Genomic DNA, 26844 nt, shown 5'->3' with positions numbered 1-26844 from the left:
CTCAGTTTCGGCCATCTACGTAGGGCGTTGGGTTTGTTATAGAACAGATACCACAACGACTGTGGTTTGAACAGGAATCGGGGAAACTAACACTAAACCATTTGCTTGCAGGTTTGATAAGAATTGAACTAAGTGAACGTTTACTGAACCTAAACCCCCATTCTCTTGCTACTTTTCTCGCTGTCTGGCAAGAAACAAATGTAGCATGCAGTGTAGATGTTGTAATGTAGTCTGGCCCTACTAGGAGAAAGAAAGTTACAACGGTAGCTTAAATGATCTGAAATGAACAAACAGCCATAGTTTGTGAAGAACAGTCATCAATAATAACGTATTGCTTTTATATAGCGCTTTTCGAGACCCTCAAAGCGCTATACAATTCCCCTATTCATTCACACACTGGTGGAGGCAAGCTACTGTTGTAGTCACAGCTGCCCTGGGGCAGACTGACAGAGGCGAGGCTGCCATATCGCGCCATCGGCCCCTCTGGCCAACACCAGTAGGCGGGAGGTGAAGTGTCTTGCCCAATGACACAACGACCGAGACTGTCCGAGCTGGGGCTCGAACCAGCAATCTTCCGATTACAAGACAAACTGCCAACTCTTGAGCCACGATCGCCCCGGCATTCAATCAATGAATGTATCCTTTCACATCCAGCTGTTTATAAGTTTTTCCTTTAAGAATTGTGTGCATGTACACATGTGGGACAATAGCCATAACTTCATGAAAAAATCACAATCATAAATTATTTCCCAACACACATGAGATCACCAAGGACCTAAATGTGATCATCTGACCAGCTGTGTTTTCATACATCTCTGACATGCAAACTATCACACAGAAGAGTGATTTTTATAATTATCTCATTTGTTACATACCAACCTTCCACAGGCTAATCCTGAACTTTTCATAGCTTTTTATTTTACTGGTTTACTGGTTTATGACACTTACTAAACACAAGTATTATCCGTGAAAAGTTTACCACACCTCTGTGATCATTAAAATAACAAAATAGTACAGTAAGTGATAGGGTCGCAGGACATGGCTTGTCTTGCAGGCTCCTAACATGTTCACCAGCAGCTGAACAGCTTGCCAACTTCAGTAATAAGTGACAATAACACTTGACACCCTCGAAATATCTTTCTTCTTCTTCTTCTTCTTCTTCTCCTTTTCTATATAAAAAAGCCGTTTTCTACTGTCATCTGTCAACTGAAGCAATTGGTTTTGTGAGTTTTGACTTCACTCGCTTGCCGTTTCGTTTATCAGTGTCATGGCAACGAAAATGGGAGGGGCAATTACCAGAGCCGATAGTGGTGCTGTTTCTATGGACACTGTGGATGACTAGCTACCAGTAAAGGTTTTGTAAAGCAAGTTAAAATACACGGTGAGTTTGTACTCGAACAGATAGTCATAACTTCATGACAGTCAGTGGAAGAGACTTGCTTCAAGGTTAATTAATGAGGAATATCTGAGTGTGGTTTCAGTTGTTGTACCTAATATTAGCTGAAGACCATCGGCTTTTCTAATAACGGGACTCGGTAGCATAAAAATACGCTTAACTGTAGTCACTTCTGTCCCAAAAAAGTGTGCTGATGCTCTTCACGGGTTTCGTTAACGCCGTTATTATAATACATTACTTGTTATTATATTCCTGTCCTCTAGCGAGTTTTGATTGTTGGATATGTCTTTCTTTTGTTAAAGTTCTGCAGCTAACACAGACGTAAGAGTCTGTCTCTCTAGATTTTATTCAGCTATAATAATGATGGGAGGAGGGAGGGGATTATATAGTGTATATAGTGCATGTTTGCTTCCAGAATACATGTGAACCATAGGCTGCCATTTTTATTTATTATTTTATTTATTTTGATGACCCATTATGGCCATCATGATACTAGTGCAAGCTTCTGTCTTCTTTTTAAAATATCCATGAATCCATCCAGAAATATTTATTCATTTCCTGTCATATCCAACAAGCAAACCAAGACTTAAAAGGCTGTTTCAAATGGTTCTGTTGTTAATGTTAAGTTTTAGAGTATCCCAGACACAGCGATGGGGATATCATTGACCAGGGCTGCCCAGTGGACCATGGTCAGCTCCAGTACTGCCAAGCTGGTGTCCACACCGATGAATGAGTCCTTGTTGAAAGAAATCCTGCACTTTGTGGAGCACTTTAGGTCCCAATACCCACAGGAAGCTGAACATGTGTTTGAGGAGCCCCTCCAGTGGAGTACCACTTTAGTGGCATCTGATTTCAAAACAGACTACGACATCAGGTTGGTCTACCGTAATCATGAGGCGGGCAGCTGGCTGGCTCTCAGTATTATGTGTCTGTGCAGGATATGCTGTCACCAAATGCTGCAGGATATGCTGTGTCCAAATGTATTTTACCTTAGACATACTCAAAGCTGTATGTGGACCGTAATTAATTTGTTTTTCAGCTTCAGTAAGATTGAGAACGTTCCACTGTATTTCATCAGAATGTCTGCTCTACTTTAAGTGTGTGGTTTCCTTTGTGTCTCATAGTATGGACCTGGAAAAGTACAAAAATGAAGACTCAGATCTCCATTAACCATTTCAGGCAATTAAAGTTTCTGTTTTGTTTTATTTCCTACTCAGTGACTCAGATGTTCAGTCCCACGAAAGAGATAGTGAGGGCCATCCACTGTTGCAGCTCTCTCCACCGACTGTTTATGTACGCAGCTTCAGCCAGCTCTCTAAACTGCTTCATCTGGCACATGATAAGAAGCTGGCGGAGGTTCGGGCATGTCTAGAAGGTAAATTTGAGTCCAATTTGCATCCCAAGCAGTCCAACCACCAGCATTCCTCCATAACCCACAGACTTAATTTGTTTGTCCTCCTTGTTACTCTGTACAGCCATCCAATTATGCTGCCATTGGTAATTCTTTACAGATATGCATTTACTTTAGGGCCACTGCCAACAAGAGATGAACTAATATATATTTCTTTAACAGATGGACACATGATGAATACAGTAATACTTATTTCATACTGCCAGTGGATTTATTATGAAGAGATAATATTAGCTTAGTTTTGAAAAGAAACAAAGTACAGTCAAAGCCAGCTGTTTTTGTAGTTCAGAATGAATCCAACTCATAGCATTTGAATTTGAATTGCTAAACCTCCCCTCTTTTGTTGTTCAGAAAACAGAGAGCCCCTGGTTAAGATTCTTGGTAGGAGCTTTGCCTCTGACCTGGTGATAGAAGCCCATGACGATGCAGTAAGTGTGGTAGACAGGACGAAGGAGGAAGGCTTATCTAAGGACTTGGAGGTCAAGGTCAAACTGTTTCAGTTGTTCCAAGACATGGACAAACAGATCCTTGACACGCTTCTTAAAGACATATCAGAGTGGGTGCTTTTTTGTATTCCATCAATCCTCCACAATATTTCCATTTAGGCATGTTCAAGCACATTTGAAACAGCCTATCTGATTGGACTGTGAAGCATATTGAAAAAAGTAACTACTAATGAATTATTGTTTTGTTTTCCTTAATATTCACAAAAGACAAGTGAGGCTGAACCCCAAAGCAGTGAAGAATGAAGTGGAAATCCTTCAAGTGTTCTGCGGTGGAGGGGATAAAGGGCTGTTGAAGTCGCTGCGATACACATCAGGTTTGAATCAGTTCCACATTTCAAACGCGCATGCGCATTTTACCCATGTTCTATCGCGATACTTCATTTTCTTATCGTTGCCCCAACATTATACCGTGAACGGTATGATATGGCCCAGCCCTACAACAAAGTACATTTAAGTCGACCTAAGAATGTTTTTTTTTTTTTTTTTACATGGTCTTACTGAGGTGATGCAAATAGAAACATGCATTCTTTTTCCTTTGGTAATGTGCTGGAAAAGCTTGAAAATGGACCTTGAAAGTGCTTAAAAAGTGCTTGAATTTGACACTCAAAAATGCGTATGAACCCTGGTTAGAGCCCTGACTTGAGTTCAGGAGACGAGGCTTGAAGCTGAATTCTTTTTTTCTGTGAATTAAACTCAAAAATCAACTGACTGTACCTTTAACCATTTCCAAGGCTATTAAGTTGGCTTTCTTTTTTTTGTTTTTAGACTTTGAATTTTCAAATGGCTATCGTGCCCCACTGTGGAGACAGGTGCAGGGTGACATTTGCTACCTTGTGATTGAGCCCTGTGACACTGAAACCCTCCACATTACCTGCAGCACTGCTGGGATTTTTCTCAATGGGGTAAGACTAGGAGTGAAAGGCACTTTGGTTCACATTGTGATCTTTTATATTTCTATGTAAATATGATTTAAAACATAATCATATTTTCACACAAGCTTTCAGATATGTTCTAACCTCAGCTCAACTGTAACTTCAACTAACAACAGCTGACATGTGAGCCACAATAAATTGTGGTTTTTGGAATAAAAAAACTTAATTTAACTTTGTTTTCACAGGGCATAAAACAGGAGGGGGAGGAGAATGGATATGAGCAAACAAGTGATACTTATGAAGACCTGGTAACACTTCTGAAGAGTAGATCTCCACATTTTGCTGAGAAAATAAACCAGGTAGAGTAGAATAATAGCAATTAACATAAACACATTAAGGCGTGTCTTTTTTTGCTGTGAATTATAACTCTCAAAGCAAAAGTGTGTGGGTTCTCAAATGCCTCTTTGTCTTATGGACTAGCACCTTCTCTCTAATCCTGTGATTTTATGGCTGATGCTGTGTGATTCATATTTGTACACAGAGTTGGGATTCTGTAATCCAGGCTAAAATTTCATTAAAGACCAAATAGACAGCAAAGCAGAGTATGCTTCTGGACATGACTTCAGTGATTGAGCAGTTGTTAGTATATGAACCTGCAGTGTCCCTTAGTTGTCAGATCCAGTTTTTTTACTTTTTATCAGACTTTGCTAATCAGTCAATAGTCTGCACCAACTCCCAGTTTTATTAGCATGTTGTACTACTCTCAGGAAAACAGGATAAAGACATGCTGTGGAAGAGAGACAGAGATTAATAACAGATATGATTCAATGCAGAGAGGTCTACACGTAGTGAGTGAGAAAGGTGACTGGAAAGGAAAAACTCAATGCATCATGGGAATCCCCCGGCAGCCTACGTCTATTGCAGCATAACTAAGGGAGGATTCAGGGTCACCTGGTCCAGCCCTAACTATAAGCTTTAGCAAAAAGGAAAGTTTTAAGCCTAATCTTGAAAGTAGAGATAGTGTCTGTCTCCCGACAGACTTCCAAACTGGAAGCTGGTTCCACAGAAGAGGGGCCTGAAAACTGAAGGCTCTCCCTCCCATTCTATTTTTAAATACTCTAGGAACAGCAAGTAGGCCTGCAGAGCGAGAGCGAAGTGCTCTAATAGGGTGATATGGTACTACAAGGTCCTTAAGATAAGATGGGGCCTGATTATTTAAGACCTTGTATGTGAGGAGCAGGATTTTGAATTCAATTCTGGATTTAACTGGGAGCCAATGAAGGGAAGCCAAAACAGGAGAAATATGCTCTCTCTTTCTAGTCCCTGTCAGTACTCTTGCTGCAGCATTTTGGATTAGCTGAAGGCTTTTCAGTGAGTTTTTAGGACATCCTGATAATAATAAATTACAGTAGTCCAGCCTGGAAGTAATAAATGCATGAACTAGTTTTTCAGCGTCACTCTGAGACAGGAAATTTCTAATTTTAGAGATGTTGCACAAGTGTCTTCCTTCTCTCACCCCAACCGGTCGCAGCAGATGGCCGCCCCTCCCTGAGCCTGGTTCTGCTGGAGGTTTCTTCCTGTTAAAAGGGAGTTTTTCCTTCCCACTGCCGCCAGAGTGCTTGCTCATAGGGGTCATATGATTGTTGGGTTTTTCTCTGTATGTATTATTGTGCGATCTACTGTACAATATAAAGCGCCTTGAGGCGACTTCTGTTGTGATTTGGCGCTATATAAATAAAATTGAATTGAATTGAATTGAATTGAGTACAATAACCTCAGTTTTATCTGAATTAAGATAAAACTGAGGTTATTGTACTTTATGTCTTTAAGACATTCCTGCAGTTTAACTAATTGGTGTGTGTTATCTGGCTTCATGGACAGATAGAGCTGGGTGTCATCAGCATAGCAGTGAAGCATGTTTTCTAATGATGCTGCCTAAGGGAAGCATGTATAATGTAAACAGAATTGGTCCTAGCACTGAACCCTGTGGAACACCATAATTGACCTTAGTGTGTGAAGAGGACTCTCCATTTACATGCACGAATTGGAGTCTATTAGATAGATATGATACAAACCACTGCAGTGCAGTACCTGAAATACCTACAGCGTGCTCTAATCACGCTAAAAGAATATTATGGTCAACAGTATCGAACGCTGCACTAAGGTCTAGCAGGACAAGCACAGAGATGAGTCCACTGTCAGAGGCCATAAGAAGATCATTTGTAACCTTCACTAAAGCTGTTTCTGTGCTGTGATGAGCTCTGAAACCTGACTGAAACTCTTCAATAAGCCATTCCTCTGCAGATGATCTGTTAGCTGTTTGACAACTACTCTTTCAAGGATTTCTGATATGAAAGGAAGGTTGGAGATTGGCCTATAATTAGCTAAGACTGCTGGGTCTAGAGATGGCTTTTTAAGTAAAGGTTTAACTACAGCCACCTTGAAGGCCTGTGGTACATAGCCGATTATTAGAGATAGGTTGATCATATTTAAGATTGAAGCATTAATTAATGGCAGGACTTCTTTGAGCAGTTTTGTAGGAATGGGGTCTAAAAGACACGTTGATGGTGTGGAGGAAGTAATTATTGAAGTTAACTCAGAAAGCTCAATTGGAGAAAAAGAGTCTAAATGAATATCAATGGTACTAAAAGTAGCTGTAGATAATATTACATCTGTGGGATGATAATTGGTAATTTTTTTTCTAATGATTAAAATTTTATTTGTGAAGAAGTTCATGAAGTCATTACTAGTTAGCGTTAAAGGGATGGTTGGCTCAACAGAGCTCTGACTTTTTGTCAGCCTGGCTACAGTGCTGAAGAGAAACCTAGGGTTGTTCTTATTTTCTTCAATCAGTCATGAATAGTAAGATGTTCTGGCTTTGCGGAGGGCTTTCTTATAAAGCAACAAACTATTTCTCCAGGCTAAATGATGGTCTTCTAAATTTGTGACACGCCATTTCCTCTCCAGCTTGCGAGTTATCTGCTTTAGGCTACGTGTTTGAGAATTATACCACGGAGTCAGGTACTTCTGATTTGAGGCCTTAGTTTTCACCGGAGCTACAGTATCCAGAGTCGTACGCAGTGAGGAGGTAAAATTATTAACTAGATAATCGACCTCTGTTGGCATAGCATTCAGGTAGCTGCTCTGCTCTGTGTTGGTACAGGGCATTGAAGATGATAACAATGGGTGGATTATATTCTTAAACTTAGTTACAGCGCTTTCAGAAAGACATCTACTTTGATAAAGTCTACTCCCCACTGCTGTGTAATCAATTATTGTAAATGTAAATGTTATCAGGAAATGATCAGACAGGAGAGGGTTTTCAGGAAACACTGTTAAATGTTCAGTTTCTATGCCATATGTTAAAACAAGATCTAGAGTGTGATTAAAGTGGTGGGTGGGTTCTTTTACATTTTGAGAGAAGCCAATTGAGTCTAATAACAGATTAAATGCCATGTTGAAGCTGTCATTTTTACCATCTACATGAATGTTAAAATCACCCACAATAATTATTTTATCTGAGCTGAGCACTAAATCAGATAAAAAGTCTGAGAAAGCAGACAGAAACTCTGTGTAAGGCCCAGGTGGACGATGTATGATAACAAGTAAGACTGGTTTCTGAGTTTTACAGCTGGGGTGGACAAGGCTAAGCATCAGGCTTTCAAATGAATTAAAAGTCTGTCTTGGTCTTTCGTTGATTAATAGGCTGGTGTGAAAAATTGCTGCCACACCGCCCCCTCTGCCTGTGCTTCGAGATTTCTGGTAGTTAGAATGACTCGGGGGTGTTGATTCGTTTAAACTAACATAATCATCCTGTTGTAACCAGTTTTCTGTAAGGCAGAGTAAATCGATTTGCTGATCAATTATTAAGTCATGTACTAACAGAGACTTGGAGGAGAGAGACCTAATATTTAATAATCCACATTTCACTGTTTTACTCTTTGGTTCAGATGCGGATACTGTATTGTTTTTTTCTTTGTGATTTTTTTATGTTTAAGTTGTTTATTGGTGGTTTTTGGTTGGTTGGTTGGTTGGTTGGTAATTTTTATTTCAACATGTGAACAATATACAGGTACATTTAGAAAAGAAAATAAGAGAGAGAAAGAAAAAAAAAATACTATACAAAATACATCCAAAAAAAAACAAAAAACCATTCTGATTAATTTACATGTTGAAAGGGAGTGGGAAGAAGTAAACACTTATTTAATCCCACCCTGTTGCCATAAATTATCAGTTAATATTTAGTCAGCTTCCTTACTGATATAATTTGTAATAGAAATAGTGAACAGATTTCTGATATACTTTATACTATAATATTACATCATGAATTTTTATTTTTTTTTTTAAAATAGAGACATTCACTTAATTTCAATATTTTCCTTTTCTTTATAGTTCGAGAATATCATATTTTTATAACTCTTTTTGAACAGTTTTATGTTTGGACATTGCATTCCACCAGGAGTGGAGCCTGCGGCTTAATTTGACACAACACGGGAAACCTCACCCGGCCCGGACACGGAAAGGATTGACAGATTGATAGCATTCTGCGGCAAGCCACAGCAGGAGTCCAGACCCCTCCAGATTACCTCGGCGAGCTCAAGCAACTTGCATGCCGCAGCGGCAGGGATTTTCCAGATATTCTGAGGGAAATGATGGGACAAATTAGTGAGAATCTGAAACTGGCCCGTGAATATGCCTTGCTGGGAAACTACAGCTCAGCCAGTGTTCTCTATCATGGGCTGCTTGAACAAATCAAAAAATATGCGTACACGGTGCGAGACAGCAGTTTCCAGCAGAGGTGGCAGCAGCTGTGGCAGGAAATCATCGAAGAGAATCAACAAGTTCAGGACATAATGTCAACTCTGGGGAACTTTCAGTTGGACACGGCTCCTGTTAAACCCAGTAACCACGATGATTTTGAAATGAGACCTTTGCATGTGGAACAGAGACACTCTCCCTGTCCTGTCAGACGTCCTACCAACCCCCATAAAGACAGCAAACCTGCAAACAACCGCCTGAGCGTGGCTGTGAAGGCCCAGCAGAGACACCTGCCCCAAGGGGCCAACGGCAACAGAGGCAGACCTTCCAAGGGCAAAGAAAAGAAGGAACCAAAGGAGGCGGCTGGCAAAGCAAAGGATGATAAGAATAAATCAGATGTCCAGGAGAAAGAAGCATAGAGGTTTGATGGGGCAGGATATGATAAAGACCTCGTGGAAGCTCTGGAGGGGGATATTATATCTCAAAATCCAAATATTAAATGGGATGACATCGCAGACTTGGAAGATGCAAAAAAACTGCTGAAAGAAGCAGTTGTGTTGCCGATGTGGATGCCAGCGTTTTTTAAAGGAATTAGACGACCCTGGAAGGGTGCGCTTATGGTGGGACCTCCTGGCACGGGGAAAACACTTCTGGCTAAAGCAGTCACTACCGAATGTAGAACCACGTTCTTCAATGTTTCCTCATCAACTCTGACCTCTAAGTACAGAGGAGAGTCTGAGAAACTAGTTCGCCTTCTCTTTGAAATGGCACGTTTTTATGCTCCCACCACAATCTTCATTGATGAAATTGACTCAATGTGCAGCCGCAGAGGGTTTCTCACCTGGATCCTGTAATGTATTCAGGAATTGAGCAAACAACTCCTCTCCATCTTGTACTGTGGCAAAAGCAGAATCCAACACTTTTAAATAGATGGATGGAATTGTGTTTGAGCCCAGCCCTTTTACAACATCTGCTGCCGGAGGTAGCAAACTTTCAAGGATGCGACGAGTGATCTGTAGAGGTGCTAAATTTGGATCTGCCAACAGCAGTTCAATGTGAGATCTCCAGGTCTCATAATCAGTTTCGTTGGCTGGTTTGGGAATCTTCCCAGAGAAAGGACGAAGTCTGAATGCAGGTACGGTGTCTGTTTTTACGACATGCTCCACCACTACCTTTTGTATTTCCGGGGGGTTCATTTCAGTCTGCGACAGTGAAAATCTTTGTGGCTGTGGCAGTGACCCCTGTTGGTCAGGTGAGGGATTGCTGGTAGCTGTCTCAGGGATTGCGGAGTGTCCAGACAACGACCCCTGCTGGCCAGGCAGAGATGGTGCAGGCTCCACAATTTGGACTGAGGCTCCCTCTTCTAAGTCACTGTCCTGTTCCATTCCTTCCAGATGCTCACTGATTTGTCCCATCATTTCCCTCAGAATATCTGGAAAATCCCTGCTGCTGCGGCGTGCAAGTTGCTTGAGCTCGCCAAGGTAATCTGCAGGGGTCTGGACTCCTGCTGTGGCTGTGCATTCCGCGGCAAGCGATTTTACACAAAAAGTCAAAGCAGAGTAATTCTTTGACTGATGAGTATACGGGAAAAATGGATTAAGAGCAGTTAACGCAGAACTATCAATGTATTCAACGATCAGGTTTTTGTAAAACACGCTATTTAAGTCATCCACGAAAATAACCTTTTGTATACGACCGTATTGTTTCAAATAATCAAGAATTTCCTCATCTTTCTCAGTGTTTGTGGCACCAGAAACAATGACAGAATGTGCAATATTGACCCCACTTTCCTGAATAAACTTCATTTTTTTCTTGTCGGGGACCTTATCAAAACCACAGAAAATACCAAATATTCAATTACATCAAATAACACAAAAAACACTCATTCACACATCAGGCTCCTGGCTGGCTCGCCACGTGTAACGCAAAGTTATTTAAGGGCTAGTTTTATTGCAATGGATGAGTTTATTGACTGACGCGCAGAAGAAATAGTTCTTTATGGAGCCTAGATGGTGTGAATGACGAGACCAAAGACTGCAATATCTTGTACCAAAAATATATTGAATAAATGGGGGAAAGGGGAAATGGAACAAAATAATTAATACAACACACAACATAAATAAATGCCCACAATTAAATAATAAATCAATTGCTGTGATTTTCTGTGCAAGAGTCCTTTTGTTAAGAGTCCTTTTTGGTCCTTTTCTTTTTAAAGTTCACTTTTAAGGTATTCCTCCTTAGGGTCCAGCTTCATACAATGGGGAAATATGTCCGTAATCCAAAGACGGCAAAGTGGGGGAAAAGAGGGGAAAAAACAAAGAATGGTCCTACTGGCTCGCCACTTCAATATGAAGAAGATCAATTCAAAGGGGGAAAAAAAACCCTGACCTGTAGGCCAGAAAAATGTCCATTAGCACATCAAGTTCAATTCAGTTTACCGGTAAACAAATACATTTTTCTGCAAGTCTATGCAACAATGCGAATCATGAATCATCATCATTATCATCAACAAATGTACAACAGTTAAATTAATAATCATCTTGGCTACGTAGCTTAATCTATACATTCCAGTAGCGTTCGCTACAAACAAATGCAAAAACAACAATAAAGAAAAACAACTGTCTAACAGACAGCATAGCCGAATTCAAGGCAACACAACACATAACAATAATCATTCAATTGCACTTTGTTTCAAAGTAAGCCCATTAAAGTGCTTAAGTAAATAAAAGTGTTCAAAAACAGCGGTTTTTGAACCGGAGTTCTGCTCGCAGTGGGAACGCCGCCGAACAAAATCATTTTTTAATTGCAAAAACGATCGACTGGTTACTGACAACTAAAAGGTTGTTTTTGGTAGATATTAAGGACACTTACCGCTGAGGTGAAATGAGTTTATAGATGAATTGAGGGGAGAAAACGCTTTGTTTTCCAACGCCGTTCTAAACGCCATAAGCTTACAGCCACAGCAGGAGTCGAACCCGGAAGTATCCCTCCACAGCCGGTTTTCATAGTTGCCGCGACATGGAAGGAGCAAATCAGGAGAGGGACCTCAAATCAGCTGATGTGGGTCACGTGACAGGGTGTAGTTGATATGGGTTACACTGATAGGGCATATGTACTGATGGAATAATAAGCTGGCCACAGGAGGTGATAGGTGGCATTGATGTCGAGACATAAAAAACTCCTTACAGTGCATTGAGGTCTCCACCTGAAGTCCGTGAAAGAGGGAGCGTAAGGATTAGTGAATGTCAGAGTCACAAGGATGAAACACGGAGTGAGTATCCTGGATTGTAGATCAGGAAGAAGGATCTGAGTCCGACCCATCTCTCTCTCTCCCCGCTTTCCTGTCTCTCTTCACTGCATCTGTCCAAATAAAGGCTAGAAGCAAAAACAAAAACAAAAATTAAAAAAAGGACAGCACAGAGCCTCTGATTGTGGAAGCACAAGAACAGGCCCTAAGCACTAGATCCATAGAAGCAGGAGTCTGCCATAGCTGACAGGACCCAAGCTACAGTATGCGCAAAGGTGCCCCAGAAACTACTCACTATGTAGGCGCAGGATTTTTGTGATGCAAGTTGGGACTGTATGCACTAAGAGGCACAACCAGGTAGCTGACATTGTGTATAGAAAACATCTGTGCCGCATATGGACTAGACATCCCCAAGTCTCAATGGGAGAAACCACCAAAGTTGGCTGAGAACAACAGGGCTAATTTCCTGTAGTACTTTTGAGTTCCAGGCAGACAAGTACGAATTTGTCCATTTCTCATATAGTAGAATTGGAGAAAGTTGGTTAGCCTAGTAAAGTCAAACTGTGGGTTTGTATATTGACATATGTTTCCAATAGCACTTTGTGTTTTATAAAACACAAGCCAATGAAAAAAGCAATTGGGCATGCTTGGCTCTAGCTCATGCACGAACACAGCCCAAATAAATAAGTCCATATATTGTTGAGAAAGGGCTCTTATTTCAATTTTGTGTTTTTAATTATAACTTTTTACTCTTTTTTTGGTTTTTATCTTCTATGAGTGGCATGACCAACACTTTGTCAGACATAGAGTTTGAAATAAAAACAAATCAGTGCAAAAATGGATGGAAAATACAGCAGACTGATTGACAAGAAGTCAAAGAAATGCTAATCAGATTAATCAGAATAGCTTTTTTTTATATAAGCAAGAATTTGAGAAATTTACAGTCAGATTACAAAGCACTTTACAGTCAAATTTCGCTTGTTTTGTTGCAAATTTGAAGAGGTATTTACACTCATTCTTCACCTTCTTGCTTTCCCCCTTACCAGCAGGATTCTGCAGTTCAAGAACTATCAACAAAAAAGGAAAAGACTGTGAATGAGCAACTACAGCTTGAGCTGCACACAACACGTAGGAACATATATGAACCAAGACCAAGTGGTATCTTGTCTACATGTGGGTATGTGATGATTCCTCACTTATTGCATTGCAGGTATTCTTCTTGAAGAGCAGATGAACTTTGATGATCATGATGCCAAGTCTTTAATACATGTGCTCAGTGTATCTGCTAGCAGTCAGATGTTATAAAAACATGGTTATATGGTTTAGAAATTCAAGGGAAACCCTCTTTGCTCTCTGCTAAACACAAAACTTAGGAATAAGTATGAGAAAAGAATCCCCAAAAGATCTATCACATATGGTCTTTGATTGATAAATAGATCTAGCATGGGCTGAGCTGTTGCAGCTTTACCTTAGGATATTTGTACCCATCTGAGGAGAAAATGGCTCAAGATAAAAGTCTTTTTATTCTTAATTGCTTAAAAAATGCTGAACCCTGTCCTGAATTGTTAAATAATGATTATGCCAGAAAAATGACCATCTCAAAATAGAAGTAGGTATAATTAGTCTTATTTCACATCATTACAGTAAAACAGAGGAAAATAAAGGCCATAAGAGTTCTGAAGAGGAGAAAAAAAGTCTTAGACAAGGAGCCAAGAGCAAAATAAAAGCAGAATTCTCTGCATCTTCTTCACCTGGACACATGTCCTCCCAAAAACGGTAAGATATCTTTTGTCAAAACCTACAAGGGTTCCTTCTTGCTCTGCAGCTGGGGTAAATTAAACTAAGCAGAAGTTAGAAGTGCAAGGGATCTGATTGTAGCCATGAAGCAGCCATAATGACTCTTATTTCACCTCATTATAGTAAAACAGAGGAAAATAAAACCCTTAAGAGTTCTGAAGATGAGCACAAAAATCTAAGACAAAGAGCCAAGAGCAAGACGAAAGCAGAATTATCTGCATCTTCTTCACCTGGACACGTGTCTTCCCAGAAACTGTAAGTTTTCCTTTAAAGAGTTTCCTCTAGATCTGCAATTGGGGTAAATTCAACCAAGAGGTTAGACATATAGGGATTTGATTGTATGTCTAATTAAAAAGTCAGAAGCTGGTCTTTTGTATTTTAGGAAGACATCAGCAGGAGCCCTGCCAGGGGAACCTTTCAGTGAGAGCTCCACTGAGAGTGAAGAGGAAGAGGAGCAGCCATATCGCCATCCAGAGACTAACACAGACCTGCCCTCTGAATACTGGCAAATCCAGAAACTGGTCAAGTATCTCAAGGTATGATAAGTTCACTCTGCACAACAGAAGCAAACTCAGATTTCAAATAAACATCTTTGTGTGTGTGTGTGTGTGTGTGTGTGTGTGTGTATGTGTGTGTCTGTGTCTGGATGCCACACAGCACAGTTATTTATAGAGTTTGCCCAGTAGTCATTTTATAATATCATTAACATTAGATGGTGAAACCTACCATGAGCCAAACTGAACACCAGGAATTCAGCAAATCATTTTTTTTCTATCAGTGTTAACCAGCACAACGCTAAACACTTACAGTACAAGGCTGTGGCATTAATGAAACAGCTCCAGCATGCGTAGCATTATGAAAAGAAACAACAGAGTAAGAGGGAAGAGCAGTATGAGAGAATATAGAATTCTTAATGTTATTTCCTCCTCTCCTACTTTTTAATTCATTTGTGTTTGAAATTATTGTTTCAGGATGGTGACCAGATTGTCACTGTTCACACTCTTTGTGCCATGATGGACTTTAATTTGATGCAGGAGTCATGCCAAATGGCTATCCAGGACACAGGTGCCCTTAAAGTCCTCCTTAACTTGCTGGATACAGATGAACACAAATGCGAAGTAAGTATCCATGGCAAAGTTGGACCTGCATGGCCTGCTGGCATGAACAGAGCTGGTGCCAGCTTGTGTTTTAGTTTCAGAAACATGAGTGCAAGGTAGAAAGCATGCTGTCTAAACAATGGGGTAGCAATTATTCTATAGCCTTCCTAATGAGATGTGTGTGTTGGTGCTTTTGAACTTGGTTGTACTGAAACATTTTATCTACTTTTAGTCGAAAGTTTAGCTACTTTTTTGGCTACTAGAGACCTTTTGTAGGCATAAGTTTCTTTATCATAAAACAAACATAATTTTTAACTGGTTATATTTAATATTAATGTGTGTTCTTGTGATTAGATCGGATCTCTAAAAATACTGAGAACCATCAGCCACAACTCACAAATCCGTCGAGTTATTGTTGACATGAGAGGTGTGCAGAGCATAGTGAAGATCCTGGACTCACCAGTTAAGGAACTGAAGGCCTTAGCTGCTGAGACCATCGCTAACGTGGCCAAGTTCCGCAGAGCAAGAAGAAATGTCAGGTTATATGGTGGTATCAATAAATTGGTGAGTGTAAGCACAGTAAAATGTAAGTTCAGAGTGTGACATGGCTCAAGCTCTAAAATCCCATAGTGAGGAATGCAGCAGGAAAAAACATTGCAGATTTTAACCTGATTTTTCTGTACTGGTAATAATGAAAAATGTCCAACAGTGGCAGATTTTCCTTGAAAACACAGGTCAGCTTGTTTATGATGTAGTACTTTTTTGTAATAACCTCAGAAAACGTGAAAACCTTGAGTTTTATTCTGATGAAATCCATATATTAACATAGTTCAAAGGGTAAAATTTTTGTTGTTGTTTTGGCTTCCTTGAAGCAAAGGATTATGTTCCCTTTTTACACAGTAGATGCCTGATAGTGGTCATCATTTTTTTTAAATTAGAAAGTGGGTGCTGGGTACCAGATAGAATGTCTCCTACATCCTCTGACCTGCATTCGTGATTATTGATGAAGGGATCTTTGACTGGACTGCCTTCCTAATCTAGCCGCCATGTCTTGTTTATTTTGTTCAACCCCAAATCAAATGAACACAGAATGATGGCTATAAATGGTCACACTGGACTTTTCAGGCCTAACATCAACATCTATCCTGACAGTTTTCCACTCCTACTGTCTCTGGTGTTTACATCCTCTCTGAATGAAACATTCTAGTAACAGAACTTTAATTCCACCCATCATGACCAAAAATTTCCATCTGGAACCATTAATTATTACCCAAATCTAGCAACTAAATTTTTGAGTTTAGTTCTTGAATTTGTGTTAGGCTCACAGATCTTGTATGTAGAGATCATCAGATTAGAGTGTGTTTGCTTGTCTGCACACAGCTTTATCTGTGTGTTTATCTACATGTAAGTTTGGGGGTGTCTATATCTCCAATCAGGTAAAGCTGCTGGACTGCCTTCCTAATTTAGCCAGCCTGACTCCCAGCCAGGAGGAGGATATAGAGGTGGCCTGTTGTGGGGCTTTAGCATTATGGAGCTGCAGTAGGAGCACCAAGAACAAGAAGGCCATTCGTAAGGCTGGGGGTATCCCTCTGCTGGGACGCCTGCTCAAGTCTCCACTTCAGAAAATGCTTATTCCAGTGGTTGGCACCCTACAGGAATGTGCATCAGAGGTAAGAGGGGCCTAGGATTGACAACAAGTTGTCAAATTAAAATATCTATTAAAAGTGTAAAAAAATATACTGCAAATAATATTTATTAAATTACAATGCTAGTAAATCTTTTTTATTGTAAATACATTTACAGAACTGATAATAGTTTTGCATTTTTTTAATTAGTTTTTATTTTTATTTCATTTTAACTCTTTTAAAAATTCAATTTAGTTTCAGAGTTAACTTTCTTATTTACATGGTTTTTTTTGTTGTTTAAAAATGTTTAGTTTTTAGTTTCTCCTGGTTTTCTGCTAGTTTCAAAGCTTTTGACCATAGGTGAGGGCAGGGACGTAGATTGACCGGTAAATCGACAGCTTTGCTTTCACACTTAGCTTTCTCTTGACCACAACGGACGAGTACAGCAGCCGTAATCTGTTTGTCAGTCTTCTGCTCCTGTATTCCCTCAATCAAGGGAACAAGAACCCCCTCCACTTGGGGCAGCAACGAGCCCCTTACCTAGAGGGGTCAAAATATTTACCCTATTCCTGCTGATGGCCATGGCCTTAGACTTGTAGGTGTTAATTCTCATATCCACTGGTTCATGCTTGACTTTGAATTGCTCCAGTGTGAGCTGGAGACCACCACCTGCAGCCAGCAAGACCACATGAGATTCTGGGGGCCACGAAGCTGGAAACTTTCCGATACTTGGTTGTTCATACAAATTCTGTTCTTAAAGATTGTGAACAAAATGTGTGACATAGGAGCGCCCCGGAGGAGCACAAAACAATTCTGACTTATTGCCATTCTTTCCTTAACTCTCCCCACAAAGTTGGAAGCATGAGCTTGTCAGAAATGCTTTGGTATGCTGAAAATTTTTAAGTTCCTTCTACTGGAACTAAGGGGCCAATCCCAAGTCCTGAAAAACAACCCCACACCACAATCCCTCATCCACCAAACTCCATGAAGCTCTCTATGCACTGTTCTTGAGCTAATGCTACTAATAGTTGACTGTGGGATGTTTAGTAGCAAGGAAGTAGCAAGGAATTCACTGGGCATGAGTGTGGAAGTCTCGTAGTAGGAAAACAGAAGCTCCAGACAGAGCACTGTCAAGCACATCACCCAGCGACTCCAAGAAGGGTGGATACTCTGGGTACACTGGGTACTCCAAGCGCAAACAACATCCAGGACCTGTTCCCTGGCTTGCAGGCGCAGGGATCAAACGCTCTTGTCCACTAATTAAAACTCCAATTCAAGGATGTCCACTGCAGCCCACCACCTCCCATTGAAGGCAATTCTAGATTAGAACAGAGTCCAGTCATTCTCTAGGAGACTGTTTCCATATGTTGAGCTATGTGTTGAGGTGAGACCGACTATATCTAGCCGGTATTTCTCGACCTCACACACTAGTTCAGGCTCCTTCACCACTAGAGAGGAGACTGGGAGGCTGGGACCCAGTCGCCAGCCTCAATAGCCGGGAATCGGGCCACCATGGCCTTCACTCTTGGCTGGTACCTGAGACACACTGAGCCTAACCCTACAGCACCTCCTGTGGGTGATGGACCTACAGGAGAGCAGGCCGATGTCTTCTCTTCGGGCTGCATCCAGCCACCAGGTGCTCTTTCTCGAGAACCCTCTCTAGGCCTGGAAAAACCTTTCCTAGGCAGGGTAAAGTGTTCCCTTAGTCTTTCTCTCACTGTCCACAGTTTATTACCAGTCAGTGTTGTCCTACTGCTGTGAATATTTACTAGGATACCAAATGGACATGAATGGACAATACAAGATTAAAATTATATTTAACTTCTGACAAAAATTTGGTGACTAGCAAAAACAAACAAACAAAAAAAACAATGAAAAAACAAATGATTCATTGTTGGATATGATATTTCCACTAACTTTTATAGATTCTCCTCTAATGTTAATGTAAAAGGATTGAAAAATGTGTGGCGGACAAGTTTCCATTTTGTGGAAACTCAAAATAGTGAGTTGAGGTATCTTTTGGTGCCAAATTGGCTTATAACACTGTTCTTCTATTAAATGCTACACATCTAACAGCCTAGACAGTGAAGGTAAAACAACCAGTGATATAAGGTTAAAAATATATTTTTGAGTGGCAGGGGGCTTGACTGAGCTGAGGTAATGATAATAAAAGTCAAGATAAAGTTCAAAACTTCAGCCCAATGGATTCATTCATGGTTATGTGATCTGTTTATTCTTGTGTCACTGCAGGAGAGCTACAGGACTGACATTCAGACTTTAGGCATGATCAAAGATTTGGTCAGAAACCTAAGCAGTGACAACGATGAGCTACAAATGCACTGTGCCAGTGCTATCTTTAAGGTACCTTGTTTCTTGTCTGTGTCTTGGATCCATTGGAGAATAAAGGATGTGGACTAAAAGAGTTCTATAACAATATTAACATAGCTCTCACTTCTCTCTTTTGCTCTGCAGTGTGCAGAGGACAAGCAAACCCGTGACCTGGTGCGCAAGTATAAAGGTCTGCAGCCACTGGTCTCACTGCTGCACAAAGCAGATAACAAGCAACTTCTGGCTGCTGCTACCGGTGCAATATGGAAGTGTTCCATAAGCCAGGAGAATGTAACTAAGTATGAATACCTCACACAACAGAGCAGTACCACTCATTAACACACACAGATTTTAATACAGAAAATAAAAGAGATACAGAGAACATTGTAGTCATAGCTTTTTAGATACATTGTGTGTTTGTTATTATATGTAACAGATTAGTATGACTTCGACTAATCACTTGATGAAATAGATTGATAGCAGTAAAACACTGAATCATCCACATATGCCCATGCCTTTTGGAACATATGTCTGCCAGGATGATGTTGTTAACAGCAGTTTGTGAACACATGAGTAGCAGCGGTGGATATAAAACGCATCCTGCTGACTTCTGTGCATGAGGGACATTATACCATCAACACATGTTATTTTTATAGAGGTTTTCAGCCATTCACAACCAGCTGTTTTGTTTTGTATGGATTCTGTCAACTCTGATCTTTTATGTAAGATTTCAGTTTTTTCCACTGCTAAACAAAAGGATCAGTGTGGATGCTGATTGCATAGACGTCACATAATTGCTATGATAAAAAAAAAAATACTATATGAAGTTGAAAGCTTTTTCCTGAGGTGAGAAAATGCCTTTTTTCTTATGTGTAGTTCAGATTTCAGTGGTATTCTAAAAATAATAAGAAAAAGGGTTCAGTAGCACTCACAAGGCTTTCTGCACTTCATATGTCATAACTGACACAATGAAAGCTTAACTGGCCATCAGTAATTTAGCAGCTTAAAACACTTGCTGTCAGTACAGGGTCTCTGCCTTACTTAATGAATTGTCACACTATAAAACAGTTATCCTGCTACCGATAATAATAATAATAATAATGATGATACTAACAGAAGAAGCGCCCAGACAGTGCAAACCTCAGCCAAGGCAGCTCACTCTCTGGGCAGAATTTACTTTCAAGGAAACAGTATTGTATTTTGTATATAATCATATCGTTTTCTTTGTTCTTTAAGTGAGGTCAGAGGTCAAATGTTACATGATATTTGGATGTAAACTATAAAGTAATATTTAGAATTCCCATATACCAGTATCACTTCCTAAATGTTCCCCTACAAACAATGGCAGTAGAATTTTAAGCAGTTTACAACATAAAAGACATTTTATGAGCATTTGATCTTGAAAGAGAGGTGAGAGGTCCAAAGTAATGTGATATTTAGAATCTCTTATATGCTGTTATCAATACAAACAATGGCAGTAACGGACATAGTTTTAAATAGGTCTTTGTACGGTACTTTCTGTATGTTGACAATACACACTACACTTGAAGCTTTTTACCAATTTTTGACCAATAAATCATCAACTCAACTTTCGAGACCTCGGAGGATGTTAGCCAAACTTTAATGGATGGTAAGCATGACCCCACTCTACACCCTTAGACATTTTTATTAGGATTATAAAAACAATTTTTAGTGTTTACAGAAAGAATGACATGCATGTACACACACACACAAACACTTTCAAATACATAACCTCCATGGGAGAAGAAATGATGCCATTAATCTTATGTAAAGCACATTTAGTGACACTACAAACACTAAAAAACACGTTGGTTGTCCTCCTTCTAACTTTAACTTGTCACAAAGGTTGACAGAGTTCTCTTATTTTGTGGTTTGGTTCCCGTGTGTTGTGTTATATTGTGTTTTTTGGATGACATGCACAGTTGAATGTTAATGAAGGTGAAATTGGCCACCAGGAAACCAGCATGATGCACAGCAAATCTTTTTAATGCCCACTTGAATGTGTAAGTGGATCTGTTTTATCGTACTCTCTCAGGCTTATTTGAATCACTTAAAATGCCTAGGTCAGGCAAAAGCTTGGAATGAAGCGACAGAGCCATTACTGTCAAAAAGGAAAGGCCGTAAATGGTAACAGGGTTTTAGGGGCATGTGCTCATTTCAGAATCAGTCACAGGCTGAGTGGCGTACTGAAATGAAAATCATTTTGGAATATGTTTTGCTACAGGAGTAATGAGAGGCAGAGTCGACTTTCTTCTCTTTTCCTTCATTAAGTTCATGGTCAAATGAGACCCTGTGGCCCACTGCAGACAACAGGATGTTTTTTCTTTTCTGTGACTGATGATTTACATGGTCTGGACAGCAGCGCATATTAGCCATTTTCTTGATTAATGATAATACAGACATTGATTCCATGGTGCAGTTAAAAGGCAAAACTGGAGCCACACAGTGTGCTAGCTGTTTACATTTTGCATTTATTGTTGACTTGGTTTTCTTCCCATTGTGGATATGCATGTATTTTCCTCGTATTTCATGCTGGATTTAGTCAGAAACGGCATGAAAGGAGAAGGTGAGTAGAGGTGGGTTGCAGTGTGTCTTGCAGATGCACGGCAACTAAGGCCATGTTAAATAAGTTTGAATAGTATGCCCTGCATGGGGTTCTAGACATAGTGATAGTTATCCGTCTGTTGTTCAAACCACTTCACACCGTGGTCCAGACATGGTTCAGACTATTGAATGGATTAAAAAGTGAGATAAGAAGTACTTTATTCATCCCCTGACTTTTCATCTGTGAACATTTTTGCTGCCAGTGATGGCACAAATGTTTACAGTTCCCAGTCTAGCACAACCTAGTAAACACTTAGTGTTGTTTCACATTCTTTGGTTAACATAACTAATTGCTAAATTATATGAAGTGATTAGTTAATATCATACAACCCCAGTTTTGTCTTCTTTCCTTAAAGGTTTCAGGAGTACAAAGCCTTGGAGATCTTGGTTAGTCTGCTAACTGATCAGCCCGAAGAAGTCTTGGTCAATGTTGTAGGAGCCCTGGGAGAATTTGCCCAGATACCTGCTAACAAGGCTGCCATCCGTGAGTTTGGAGGCATCAAACCACTAGTTAAGTTGCTCACAAGCCCAAACCAGGTATATAGATTTTTGATTTTTGATTTTTTTTGCATTAAGGGTGATGCCATGTTTAAAACTTGATCCTGTACTGATTCATCTTCCTGTAATCTAACCAGGCGCTGCTTGTGAATGTTACCAAAGCAGTGGGTGCCTGTGCTACAAATAAGGATAACATGGTGTAAGTCTCTGTCGCTTTCTGTACATCACAAGTACAATTTGCACAAGGCAAACTGCCTGTTAAAATGTGATGTGTCTGACTCATATATTCACACACTCACATATTCTCGACAATATGGTCATGCAGTTTTACAAAAGAATGACATCAAGTCTAGGATCTAAACACGGTATCATTAACTGGTCGTGCATTGATGCTTCAAGAAATCTCCTGTTTTTTAAATTGGTAATTATGCAGGTAGGTTACGCTTTTATCCCCAGCTTAATGACAGGTTTTAAAAGCTTTGTTTATTGTACCTGCTGTGTTAGATGTGGTTGTGGTTTAATTCCCAGTGTTTTACTATAGGCCTGCGGTCACTGTTAGGAGCTGAGCTGGTCAGACTAACATACCTAAACCTAAATACAACTTAATGTCAGAATTCACGTCTATTAATGCTAACTAACAATGAACCCATTACATGTGTTTGGAATCAAAAGCCCAATAAAAAAATTGTCAGTATGATAAAATATAGCCAGTTACTGTGGGGAGTTTCACACAGTGGGCAAAATGTGTTACATTTGTTTATTTGGTTGTTCATTCTTTTCTTTCATTCCCTCCTTTCTCACAACACTTTCATGTCTTTCTCTCTCTTCAGAATCATTGACCAGCTTGATGGAATCCGTCTGGTGTGGTCGCTGCTAAAAAACCCCAGTGCAGATGTTCAGTCTAGTGCTGCTTGGGCTCTTTGTGCATGCACTGAGAATGCAGAGGTACGTATTTCTATTTCTTTAGTTCTCTGTGACTTAAAACTGCTTCTTGCGTCTCTCCTGTTTCTGTGAAGTGAAGCACATATTTATCCTCTAAATCAAAGAGTTCTGCAGTGTTCATGTTATTACAGAATAAAGGGTTATCCCTCTCACAAAACAGAAGCCATCTTATATCATCAAGCTTGTCTCCTAAGCTCTTCCTTCAACCTGCTGCTGCTGGGAGGTTAGCAGGGGCAGAGCTGTGTCAGAAGAGGCTTACATGAACCTTGGGCTAATATGAAGCAGAGAAGCTTCCTTGGCACAAAGGGACTGGTGAATTGGGAAGCAGGCGGGGAGAAAGACTGAGTAATATCCTGTGGCATGGCTTCTGATTTCCCAGCTCAAATCTTCTCTCAACATACTTCTAGCTCCAGAGGCACACAGTTGGGGTGCCTGTAGCCCAGAGGACAGAGCAGCAAACATGCACAGAATAACATTATATTCATTTGTAACCATGACATGTTAAACGCATAGAAAGCATATAAACTTATGATATGCTGTAAATTTAATATAGATGTACCCACTGTGTCCATACCCAGTGATTTATGGACTGGGTATGGTTGGTTGATTGATTGATTGATTGATTGATTGATTGATTGATTGATTGATTGAAAAAATGTAACATGATTGGGTATAAAAAGAGTTTAGAGTTTCCCATTAGTTGAGATGGGCAGATGTTTAACAATCTATAAAGGAGCAATTGGAGCAATTTCAGAATAATCCTTCTTAACCTTCTTAACCTTGAAATTGACTTTTATCTACAGTACAGTTCGAGAATCTGGAGAAATTGTGTTAGCGACAAGGCTGAATATCAGTTCTTGTGAAATTTGGGCTCTAGATTGAACTGCACTGCACTAAAAACAAGCATGATTCTATTGTGGACTGAATGGCCTCAGGAACACTTCCAAAAATCATTGTCTCTGAACACATTTCACAGTCTTACCCACAACTGCAGGTTAAAGCAGGTCAAAACAAGCACCACGTCCTGTAGACTAAAGAAGAAAGGGACCATCCGGTGCTTTTACCCAGGTTGATATTAGATGCTTTAGTTTCATGTTGATAAATGTTATTCTGTTGTTAAGAGGTCAGTCCGTGCCCATCTTAAGACAGCATCTTTGGGATTTTGTTTTTATACCTAATCAAGCAGTGAACCAAGTTTTTATGAACTAATAATTTTTTAAAGATGTTTTTTTAAAGATAACATAAATTTTCCAATTTCTTGTTACCCACTTCTCAACTCATGAATTAAGTTTCAAGTTTGAGTTTCAGCATTTGATAATTTCTCTTTAAATGATTTGTAAATGCTTGCATTCTGTTTTTATTTACATTTTTAAAAGCATCCTGATATTTTCTGGAAACAGGGTTGGGCTTTGTTAGTACTTATTTTCCTTTGTTTTGTCTGCGATTCTCAAATGTCCCAGTCTGCATCTCTTCTTTTATTCACTGGACTAGATTCATTGGACTGCTCCCCTCTTGATCATCTTCTGTGTTCGTTTGCAGCCAATAACAGACTTTTTGACTCTAGGATGCAGGAGAAACGGCACGCTCGCTCATCGGTGGATTCCAACTGATTGTTAAATTGCTGAGCTCAACAAACAATGAGGTGCTGGCAAGTATTTGTGCTGCCATCTGCAAAATAGCCAAAGACGAGGAGAATCTGGCAATCCTCACTGATTTCGGGGTCGTCCCATCGCTGGCCAAGCTGACTAACACAGTAAGAACACCTCACTGCTGGAGAAAAACAACAGGGTTTTAGTGTTGTTGTCAGTATTCATATACTGTCTTTACGCTGAGTTTAGGTGCTCTGTAACCACTCACTGCTGTGTGAATCCAGCTAATGAGGAGTGTGTTAGTAGATACAACTTGTTCTGGGCAATGTAAAAGAAATGCTCTCCACGATTCAATACCGTCCTATTTCTCTCCAGACTGATGACAGGCTCCGTCACCATCTTGCTGATGCCATCGCGCAGTGCTGCATGTGGGGCAGCAATAGGGCATCATTTGGTGAGGCTGGAGCTGTGGCACCACTTGTGCGTTACCTTAAGTCGAAAGAAGGCTCGGTCCAGCGGAGCACAGCCATGGCCCTGTATCAGCTGTCGAGAAATCCCAACAACTGTATTACCATGCACGAAAAAGAAGTAGTTCAGGTCAGTTACAGTGCTGTGGTACCTAGATTTCTGACTCCAAAGTTCAGTCACATTCAAATTGCTTTTTTGTGTCCTCCATTTAGACTTAAATTTGTATTAGATTTTAAAAAATGGGTGTTACATATGTGCCAATTCAAGAAATAACACCCTTTTTAATCTGTCTCTATGTTTGCCCTTATTAATGTACCACTTAAGAGTTGCAACACTACTCCATAATGTATTTTTGGACTTAAATCACATGAAACTGGAGGGCAAATGTTTTACTCACACTCCTCGACACTGAGCAGGCTGCTTTTGACTTTTTCCACAAAATAATGTGGTTATAAGTAGAAGAAGAACAGCAGTTTTTTAGATTTTAACTGGACTTATCCTGTAAGTTCACAGCGTTTTCACCCATAGGCTGGCTCACTTCATGTTTTGTGTTTTTAACTAACAACACCGATGTGTGGAGTGGTGTATTATAATGCATTTCATGCTTCGAAGTTTGATGTTTTTGTGGTGTTTTAATTCAGTTTTGAGAAACACTCTTTAGTAAATGAGATTTGTTAGGAATACATTCTTCTGCTGGTTGTCAGCTCTGTCCTGTATACTTCCACAGCCACTGATCCACATGATGGGATCCGATGACGAGGAGCTTCAGGAAGCTGCTGCCGGCTGTGTGCGCAGCATCCGACTACTGTACATGGCTAACAGGAACGCTGAGTTATTCACTTTTAGAAACTGATCACAGCAACACCCCTGGTTATGCAAGAGGGACTATACAAAAATGATCAGCGCAGTTATGTAATGTGTTACTTTTAAGAACTGTGTTTTTCCAGGTTTATCAAATTTAGTTTGGACCATTTAATTGTCAGAAAAAACAAAATACCTACACTCTCCCCTTGAATAGCAAAACTGTTCACTGAACTGTCTTTCAGATATGTTCTATCTCTTGGTTTTGAATAAACTGTTTTACCTTGATCGATGAGTGTGTATTTGTTTGCGTTCTTGTTTCCATTTTAGCAGGGAACTTTGATCCTGAGTTCCAACTTTAAAGTTCAGGTGCCTACAACAGAGTATTTGGACCGATTTAAGAAGAAAATATGTTTGTTTTGAGAAAAAAAAACTTTAAAGCATGTTTTACTAGGGAGGTGGTGTGACTTGCCATAGGGTGGTAGACAATACTAGTCAAGTGCTTCCAATGCAGCATTTGACAACAAACAGAGGAAGGGACACATATACAGTTGGGGTGGACCTGAACTGGATCTGAGAGGTTTTGTCAGCTCCATCACCTCCCAGGAGACCCCACTAAGTACCACACAGGTAGTAGCCATGATGGTGTCTGGGGATTCGATCTGTGTCAGAAGTGAACTGTCTGGAAAAAGCATCTGACTTAACATTTCTGGAACCAGTGCGGTAAATTACGGTAATGTTGAAGCAGCCAAAGAACAGTGACAATCTAGCCTGATGAGAATTGAAACACTTGAGGCCAGATTTACTAAAATCAGGGAGCAAAATCTCTAAATAGTGCTGATAGGTGTGGTTAGTTTTGGTGATTTACAAAAGTTGTGCTGTTT

At 40.1% G+C, this 26844-nt stretch overlaps 1 protein-coding gene and 1 pseudogene across 4 annotated transcripts; both read left to right on the top strand.

Moving 5' to 3' along the window:
* The first annotated feature begins 1255 nt into the window (after nt 1–1255).
* Nucleotides 1256–26253, top strand: odad2 (outer dynein arm docking complex subunit 2). Of its 4 annotated transcripts, none has more exons than XM_019363436.2 (22): nt 1256–1381; nt 2023–2270; nt 2614–2771; nt 3159–3363; nt 3521–3627; nt 4079–4215; nt 4431–4544; nt 13240–13367; nt 13835–13966; nt 14111–14242; nt 14370–14523; nt 14959–15105; nt 15439–15648; nt 16521–16754; nt 18960–19070; nt 19182–19336; nt 22019–22199; nt 22298–22359; nt 22991–23105; nt 24667–24855; nt 25067–25288; nt 25887–26253. In XM_019363436.2, the coding sequence occupies exons 2-22, from the start codon at nt 2047–2049 to the stop codon at nt 26010–26012; spliced, it is 3243 nt and encodes a 1080-aa protein (XP_019218981.1). In that variant the 5' UTR covers nt 1256–1381; nt 2023–2046; the 3' UTR covers nt 26013–26253. The 4 variants fall into 4 exon arrangements, with proteins under 4 accessions (XP_019218981.1, XP_005471707.1, XP_005471709.1 ...); XM_005471650.4 differs by having other exon boundaries at nt 13237–13367; XM_005471651.4 differs by having other exon boundaries at nt 1280–1381; nt 2029–2270; nt 13237–13367.
* Nucleotides 8836–11252, top strand: LOC102080643 (katanin p60 ATPase-containing subunit A1-like; annotated as a pseudogene).
* Nucleotides 26254–26844: the final 591 nt, after the last annotated feature.

Source organism: Oreochromis niloticus, linkage group LG9, assembly GCF_001858045.2.
Source record: "Oreochromis niloticus isolate F11D_XX linkage group LG9, O_niloticus_UMD_NMBU, whole genome shotgun sequence".
NCBI classification, from domain to species: Eukaryota; Metazoa; Chordata; class Actinopteri; order Cichliformes; family Cichlidae; genus Oreochromis; species Oreochromis niloticus.
Note: the sequence above shows the minus strand (reverse complement) of the source record. Positions and strands in the feature narration are given on the sequence as shown.

Bases quoted from the DNA above. Each gene is read 5' to 3' on its own strand.
- odad2 (XM_005471650.4), top strand. From the start codon at position 2,047: ATGGGGATATCATTGACCAGGGCTGCCCAGTGGACCATGGTCAGCTCC. The intron at 15,106-15,438 runs GTAAGTATCCAT...TCTTGTGATTAG, and splicing joins CAGATGAACACAAATGCGAA to ATCGGATCTCTAAAAATACT. The intron at 19,337-22,018 runs GTATGAATACCT...CTTTCCTTAAAG, and splicing joins AGCCAGGAGAATGTAACTAA to GTTTCAGGAGTACAAAGCCT.